At 53.5% G+C, this 8,585-nt stretch overlaps 1 protein-coding gene across 2 annotated transcripts; it reads right to left on the reverse strand.

Annotated features, from left to right (window-relative positions):
- Positions 1-4,060: 4,060 nt before the first annotated feature.
- LOC120644779 (3-ketoacyl-CoA synthase 20-like) lies at positions 4,061-7,669 on the reverse strand. Of its 2 annotated transcripts, XR_005663954.1 has the most exons (3): positions 6,809-7,669; positions 4,465-5,364; positions 4,061-4,151 (listed from the first exon to the last, which is right to left on the reverse strand). XR_005663954.1 is itself a non-coding variant. In XM_039921488.1 (2 exons), the coding sequence occupies exons 1-2, from the start codon at positions 7,583-7,585 to the stop codon at positions 4,549-4,551; spliced, it is 1,593 nt and encodes a 530-aa protein (XP_039777422.1). In that variant the 5' UTR covers positions 7,586-7,669; the 3' UTR covers positions 4,367-4,548. The 2 variants fall into 2 exon arrangements, 1 of the variants encoding a protein (XP_039777422.1); XM_039921488.1 differs by lacking the exon at positions 4,061-4,151 and having other exon boundaries at positions 4,367-5,364.
- Positions 7,670-8,585: the final 916 nt, after the last annotated feature.

Raw genomic sequence — 8,585 nt, forward strand, 5'->3', positions numbered from 1 at the left:
TTTTTCAACTAAAATACAATTTTAGCCTAGTAAATGATCTTAGATTTGAGTGTGTTCTAGTCCTATTTGCTCAGAAGAATACCTAGTTTTTTATCGTATTTTTTCGAATTTTTTATAAATATTTTTGAATTTTTAAATTTGAAAACAAAAAATAGCGAAAAATACCGGAATTTCACTTCCCGGTAACTAGCGAAAACGAAAAAAACGCCGAAATTCGACCGAAGTTGAACCCTGGTCCCGAGGTGCGTGCATTCCTCCTCAAACGCGACGAGAGGGGCGGTTGATGCGCCGATCCAATCCGGGGTTGCACGCCCCCCGTCCGCAGCCTCCCGCATCTGACGCCGGTGATTCTTCTCCAATCTGCATCCTCCCCCGGTCACATGCTCCAGGTCAGGCACGGCGAAGCGGCTGGCCACCAGGCACCTCGTCGGGAGTCAACACCTGCCAGGCGTGCGGCTCCTCGTCGACGGCGCTCCTGGCCGGCTTTCCCCATCCGGCAGGCCTCCGCGGCGTGGTGCCATGGCGGATTAGGAGCCCGTCCAGCTCCGGCGTCTACAGCTCCCTAGGTGCTGATCTGGTGGGCTCGGTGGCGCGGCACAGTGGTTGCAACCGGCGTGCTAAGGCGATGCAGCGGCAGCCTCGCCAGGCTTGGCGACCCCATCTTCAGATCCGCACGACGGCATTGCCAGCTTCCACTCGTCTCCAGGTTCATTTTGTGCTACTGTGTACAAACTGAGAGCTTTTTTTTTATTTGTGTGGGACGAAGCCTGATTAGCATCTCGTAGTGTCCCCCCTCCTCGCAGATCCACCACCCTCCCTGCTTCCCCGGCGTTGGCGTGAGCAGCTCCCCCGATGCAGTCTCGTCCCGGAGTACCGCGGCCGCTCCTCCGTCCTTCCAGCAACTAGCCGTCGTGCACATGGCTGTGGTGGAGCTCCGTGGGCGGCGACCACGACCTGGCTGGGCCTCCCGGCTGTGCGGACACGCCGCATGCCTATCCACGGCAACAATTTATGTAAAATATTATTTTTTTTTGCTTGCTTTATCAATACAAATTCTTCAAAAATAATTTAAATTTGACTATGTTTGCATAGTTTTTTTAATAAAATGAGTGGTCAAACTCGGTTAAAAAGTTCAAAGGACTCATAATTTGGAACTTAGTAGTAGTAGTACAACCGAGTGCTGGCGAGATCGAGATTCCTTTATTGCAGGTTAGACGCGCACAGGATCAATCAAGGGTGAATCTGCAACTAGCCATTAGGGCCCGCCGATCTCGATGATTTTTTTTTTGTTGCAAAATCAGTGGTAAATCACTGTTTCACAATGTTTTAAGATGAAGTCGACTCCGGCATGCAAAAAGATGACCCCGGCGGCTTTCTCGGCGGGCTTGGCCCTGGGATCAATCATGTGCCCATATAGCGTCGAAAAGGAGAAACAAATAGCCATGCTCAGAGGGGGGATTAGGGTCAGGAACCAGCGGCGCCATGGAGATTCTCCGTGGCGGATTGATAGTGCTGTCAATTGGGCGCTGGATACTGCACATGATCTTTGGCGGATTCAACATGAGGATAAAGAAGTACAGAAGCCAGTACGCGCTATGAAGTGGACGACCCCTGAACCGGGATGGTTCAAGTGCAACACAGATGCGGCGTTCAATACTGAGTCGATGACTGGGGCGTCTGGAGCTGTTGTCCGGGATGATCAAGGCAGACCGCTAGGTGGATGTGCAAAATGGTACACCTATGGCTTAGATGCCTTGTCGATGGAAGCGATTGCTTGCAAGGATGGTATGGAGCTTGCGAGAACATTGGGTACTCATCAGCTGATTGTGGAAACAGATTGCCAAGAGCTCGTCAAACTGTGGCAGGCAGAGTCAGCTCAGAGGTCAATCATCTATCCAATTCTTCAACAGATGAGGGATATAAGTTTATCGTTTTCAGGTTTCAACCTAGTTTATACTAGTAGATCCTGTAATAGGCTTGCACATGAGAGTGCTAAACTTGTGAACCCGGAGTGTGTGATAGTGGAGTGGCGCACTGAAATACCACTAGCACTACGGGGTATAATAGAGTCGGATTGTAACAGCTCTGATGTTCAATGAATGAAAGCCTGTTCTACTCAAAAAAAAAAAAGAGGGGGGATTAGGGGTTGGTTTAGTTAGTTGTTTAGGACCTTGCGATCGACCGGCTGGTAAACGTCACACGCTGGACCTTTGAGCACGATAGACTCGACCCGAGGCGCAGAGAGCGCGAGCTTCCCTTTGCTTGCCGCTTGCACGCCAAGCGCCTGCATACATGCTCATGCCTCGCGTAGCGCGGACCCGGTCAAGATCAACGAGGCCCTCGATCGGCGACGACGACCTCGGAAACCTGCAGCGCCGTCACGTGCCGCGCAGTTGCCCACCGCTGCGGCGAGCGCCGGGAGGATCGAGAGTCCATTCCTTCGAGAAGAAAAGGCTGTAGATGTTGATGATCAATGGCAGATGCACCGGGTTAACCAAGTCACTACTCAAATGATCTTGTTTGATCGAATCGAAGCTTCCTCCTCTTCCTCTTCGCCCGAAGCTCCTTCACAGCCTCGGATCCCGTGCTAAGCTTTGAGGGTGTGAAGAATGGAGGGGGGTTGAGATTCGAGAAGCAAAAATGATGATAGGCATAAGAGCATCTCTAATAGGCAAGAGCATCTCCAGCAGTTCTCCAATAATTTTTTCCTAATAACTGGTATCGGGAGATGTTCCAATAACAGTTTTAGAATTATTGGGGTAGTTGTTTTTGCAATCTCCTAATACTTGTACCAATACAACAAATATATTGGAAGAGTATGAACTCTCCCTTTTATTTGAGAGGAGTTGAGGTGAAATATTGGGACAACTCAATACTTATTGGAGAAAGGGAAATGTACTGGGGAACTGCTGGAGCACGCCCTTCTCTCATAGTAGAAGTTTATTGGAGAATGAGAGACTGCTGGAGATGCTCTGACTTTCTCTATTCCTAATTTTTAACACTAAAAAGTTATTCTCTTGATAAAGGGAGGTGTTGTAGCATATTACGAATTTTGTCCTCAATACTGAAGTAGTTTTGGTGATTACCAAAGCACACATCTTTCCTACTCAAATATAGAAAATTTGTCACTCTATCGATTGAGTAATCTGCTGCGAATTGAGCCTAGCTCAGCTGGTAAGGTTCCTTGTGGTGGAACCTGCCCACCAGGGTTCGAGTCTTCGACTCGGCACTGGTGCTTGCATTTTTTGGATTTATTTCAGGATTTAACCATATACTAGAGTTGGGCTAAATCATCGCTTGGGCGACACAAAATGGGCTAACTCCAACAGTTGGGCTAATCCATATACTAGAGTATCAAATATGGCGCAGCATCCGCCCATGTTTACATCATAATCAATTTTGGATTTATACAATTTTGCACTCTATATCCTCCGTCCTTATTCCCCAATGCCAAATGAACTCGGCCCAAAGAATCAACATTAGGTCAGCTACATCTCAACCAACAACCTAATTTCTTGTATGTTTTTACACAGTTCAAACCTTCACTCTACCCCCAGCCACCCACAATCAAATACTTAAGTAGATACTATTTTTCTATTGTCAATGCATTTGCATTTACAGTTCAAACCTTCACTCTACGCAATTTTCAATCACAACTTCTATAATTAATTAAGAATAATAAGGTCATTTCTCGCTACTAGTAACGTAATACGTTTGAATTTTTTTATAAACGAACAGTCTTTGTGGGCGGCTTTGTGGGATTAAGGGAGTAGTTGCTAATACCAGGTTACAAGCCGGGATAATCATGTACTAATAATGGAATCCTAGGCCGAAATGCTTTGTAGCCCAAGGTGCTCGTTGGGCCAAGCTGGTCTGCTCAATAGAAATGGAAAAATTGGCGCCCGGGCGTCACTCAATGGGCTAGCTCCCACAGCTGGGCTGATCCATATCCTAAATATGGCCCAACATGCGCCCATGTTTACATCCTAATCAGTTTTGGGTCACTCAAAAAAAAAACAGTTTTGGGTTTGTACAAATTTATGCCAAATGGACCCGGCCCTAAAGAATCAACATTAGGTCAGCTACATCTCAATCAATCATCAACAACCAAATTTCTTGTATGTTTACACAGTTCAACACCTTCACTCTACCCACACACTTTGACTTTTTTTTTTGGGGAATTTTGTATTCCATTAACTAAGAGGCTCAGCGATATCACTGGCCACTAGGTTCTCAACGCCCGGGGGCATGCTTTCCCAACATAGGTCGGCATTCTGAGAACACATACAACCTTGCGCCGCCAAAGCGTGCGCCACCTGATTACATTCTCTAGGACAAAAACACAAAACACAGGAGACAAACGACATGTTCATAAGACTTTTGGTTTCATACGCTATGCCTCCTATTGGTGCTAGAGCAAAGGAATTTGTTTCCAACGCCGACTTGGCCAACAAGGACTTCGACCCACACACTTTGACTTCGACCCACACACTTCACCATTCTCCAAACAAACAGTTACAAACAGATACAAGCCTCGCACCACCGCCCTCACGACGCCGCCGCCTCCGCCGCGACGACGACGCTCTCGACCTTGGGCACCTCGACGGGGAACCTGTGGATCTCGTCCACCCAGGGGTTCCCGACCTCCTCCTCCGCCGGGTCGACGTCCCGCAGCGCCCGCCACACGGCGCTGTTGCACTTGAACCCTGACCCGAAGGCGATCTGCCACGCGCGGTGGCCGCGCCGCACCCGGCCCTGCGCCTCCGTGTACGCGAGCTCGCACCACAGCGAGCTGCTCGACGTGTTCCCCCACCGGTACAGCGTCATCCGCGACGGCTCCATGTGCCAGGCGCTGAGCCCCAGGTTCTTCTCGATGGTGTCCAGCACGGCGCGGCCGCCGGCGTGGATGCAGAAGTGCTCGAACGCCATCTTGAAGTCCGGGAGGTATGGCCGGAGCGAGCGGAGCCCGAACACGCGGCGGCCGACGAGGGACGCCAGGAAGAGGATCTGCTCCGACATGGGGAGCACGAGCGGGCCGAGGGTGGTGATGTTGGTCTTGAGGGCCTCGCCGGCGACGGCCATGAGGTCCTTGGAGAGCGCCACGCCGACGCGCCCGGTCTCGTCCTCCTCCTGGAACACGCAGCGGTAGGCGCGGTCGTCGGCGCCCTGGTGCGTCCGCACCGTGTGCACCAGCTGGTACTTGGCGCGGCACCGCGCCGCGCCGCCGCGGTTGGTCAGCAGCACCGCCGCGCCGCCCATCCGGAAGAGGCAGTTGGACATGAGCATCGACCGGTTGTTGCCCCAGTACCAGTTGAGCGTGATGTTCTCCATGCTCACCACCAGCGCGTACGTGTTCCGGTGCACCTGCACGCAACCAAGCAGCAGCCATCAGCCATGGACCATGGTCGGTCGGTCGTATTTATGACGACGACGACGATGATCAGATAAGCTATCACGGCTAGTTGTCGTCGACTCGTCGTCGTCGTCGTCAACCCCCCGTGCGTCCCTTCGCGTCGCCGGCGGCGTGCCCCCAACCACCAGTATTTATGGCGGCGACGGGTGGGCGTGGCAGGGCATTGACTCCGCGAGCTTTCCGTCAGCTAGCTGTCCGCGTCATCAATGGCTGATGACTAGGGCTAGCTGGTACCGCAGGGACCCTGCTGCACGCCCATGCGGAGACCACCACCACCCTGTGGCTGTAGGCGATACGTGCAGCAGGCCGGCAGCAGCTGGCTGGCGACCCAGAACAGAACTGTGCATTGATGTGGACGACCCACCTACGGACCGGTCGCCATTAACGTTACGGGAGAGAGAGGGGAGGAGCAAGGAAGAAGCAGCAGTGGGTTGCAGGCAGCTGGTGATTGGCCATCAGATCAGCTGACCTGGCCCGATCTGATCGCACACGTCGACGGCCTCTAGACGCTTCCTGCCGCCAGGACCAGTTCCTGGAGAGTGTATAAATGTGCAGGACCAGTTGTTAGGGTGTGATCTGGAACTATTGATTCTGGCAACCTGCTGAAACCGGCAGATTTCTTGGTCCTACAGTCCTACTAATGGACACTACTTGTACTTCAATAGGACTTATAGTAACAAAAGTATTGAAGCCAAACTTTTGTGGAATCTGTAGAGCTTGTATTTTCTAAAGTTTGCCAACCTTCATGATTTACTAAACTTTCAAACTTCCACGAAAAAATGCATGATATCGATAACGAGTGGTAATCAGGGTTCACCGTTTCGGTCGGAAAGACCGAAATTTCGGTGATTTTTTTCGTTTTCGGTGAGCACCGGGATACGAATTTCGGTCCGGAAAGTTTGTGATTTCAGTTTCAAATTCAAAAGTATGAAAGTCAAACTTTGGTAAAAAAATGAAATTCGCTACAGTGAAAATGAAATTGTGAACCCTGGTGGTAATCGATGGTTACACGAAACAAACTACATATCCTTCTATGCTTGTGTAGTACTCCGTACGTTGAAGCATTCATCAGTCCAAGAAGAATGATTGGTGCCAATTACGTAATTAATTCCAGAGCTCGTCAGTCAAAGTTCGTCACAGTTGCACAAGCGACACGACTGACATGGATCGTGCACCCGTGCAACCTCATGCAGAGTCAGCGCAAGTCAAAAGCACCCCCGGCCGTCCGTTCCGGGATCACCGGTGGAGATCGATCGAGTTTCAAACCCACCTCTGGCTCGATCGGCGATCGCTCAACAAACCCACCAACCAGAAGTCCAGAACACACTCACTCATCGATCGCATCGCAGCAGGGTGCCCAAAAAGAAAAGAAGAAGAAGAAGAAAGAATCCTAACCTGGAGCAGCTGCTTGGCGAGGTCGACGGCGATGAGGCCGGCCGAGCATCCCATGCCGCCGAGGTTGTAGCTGGCGACGTTCCCGCGGAGCTTGTAGTGGTTGACGAGCATGGCGGACAGCGACGGCGTCGGGTTGAAGAGGCTGCAGTTGACGACGACGACCCCGATGTCGCGCGCCCGGACGCCCGTCTTGGCGAGCACCGCGTCGACGGCGCCGAACATGACGGCCTCCGCCTCGGCGCGGGCCTCCGCCATGCAGGGGTTGGGCGGCGAGTTGAGCACCGCCCGGGGGAAGTAGGTCCCCTGGCCGAGCCCCGACCGCTCGAGGATCTTCCGCTGGAACGCGAGGTTCTCCGGCGTGAACGCCCCCGCCGCCGCCGACTGCCGCATGAACGTCTCCCGGGTGACCACGTGCTCGGGCCCGGGCTTGTAGCACGCGAAGTCGAGCAGGTAGACGGCGCGCGGGCGGCGCAGGAGGTAGACGGCGGCGAGGACGGCGGCGAGGGCGAGGAGGGCGACGGTGAGGGTCGGGTTGGAGGTGACGGCGGCGGCGAGGTGGGGTAGCGGGTCGTCGTGGCGGGGGAGGCACGGGGCGATGAAGGCGGCGAGGGGGGCCAGGAGGAGGTAGAGGGAGTTGGAGACGGCGAGGTGGTAGCACTGCTTGAGCGTGCTGGGGCGGGGACGCGCGTTGCGGATCACCGCCGGAGTTGGGGTAGTGCTCGTCCCCGCGGCGGCGGGCGGCTCCGGTTGCTGCTTGGCGGCGGCGGCGGTGCTCATGGTGGAGAGGCGGCGAGGGGGAGGAGGACGAGCGAGGGTAGCTAGCTAGATGAGCGGAGCTGAGCTGCTGCGGGAGGGGAGGGGGGCGTGTGGGCTTGGAAGGTGGGGCGGGGAGGTTGGGCGAGTATATATAGGGGTCGCCTGGGAGGATGGGGAGAGCAGGAAGACTGTGAGCCGGGCGTGGCGAAGGGTTTGGGTGGGTGCAACCACCGGAGCGACCATTAAGACGGTGGTGGTGGTGGTGGCAGAGGGGAGGGGGGTTGGGGCAGCGCGCCAGCGCCCAGCACAGCGCACAGGCGGGTTCCCGGGCGAGTAAATGCGCGTGGCACCGGGGGCAGGCAGCGAGTCGGCCGCCGGCCTGCTGACGACGCGCAGCGCCGCCCGAGCGGAGTCACGGCCGCGAAGCTGCCGAGCGCTGGCGCGGCGGCGCTGCGGGGCCGACGGGCGCTGGGCGACGCGCCGCTGCCCTGCGCTAGCTGCTCTGCCCGGGCTGCGCGTGCCGGAAGTTGACCCTGGTTGTTGCATGGCTGTTTCGTTTGGTTGTGCGCTCCGGTCTAGGCACGCGGATGCATGGGCCCATCCGTTACATATGCCCAAAGGACGACGCTCCATTCCGTGAGTTGCGACACGCACTAACAGTGGCTGTTGGTTATGGACGCAGCTAATTTACGGCCGGTCGTAAATTAGCCTGCCGTACGGCCTATCAATTTTTAACAATTCGAGTATCACGTTTTTTTCTTTTTTGGCAAAAAAAGCTACCCGCTTCATTTTTTCTTAGGGCAAAGTGCAACCAGGCTATTAGAGCAGAATAAGGACAAAAATGATGACATCAGCACATGCAAAATCAATCTCAAGTTTAAAAAGCTATAATTTTACATCTGAGCATCAAAATTAAAATCTGATTGCACCACTGAGTTGCCCTCAACAAAAGCATCAAAACAAGATCCCACTTCAATATGTTTCGATGATATTTTTTCTCATGCAATCCCAAAAAGCAATT

The sequence above is a fragment of the Panicum virgatum genome, chromosome 8K, assembly GCF_016808335.1.
Source record: "Panicum virgatum strain AP13 chromosome 8K, P.virgatum_v5, whole genome shotgun sequence".
NCBI lineage: Eukaryota > Viridiplantae > Streptophyta > Magnoliopsida > Poales > Poaceae > Panicum > Panicum virgatum.

Coding starts and splice junctions, on each gene's coding strand:
- LOC120644779 (XM_039921488.1), bottom strand. CDS start 7,585: ATGAGCACCGCCGCCGCCGCCAAGCAGCAACCGGAGCCGCCCGCCGCC. Junction 5,365..6,808: donor TCGCCAAGCAGCTGCTCCAG/GTTAGGATTCTT, acceptor GGTTGCGTGCAG/GTGCACCGGAACACGTACGC.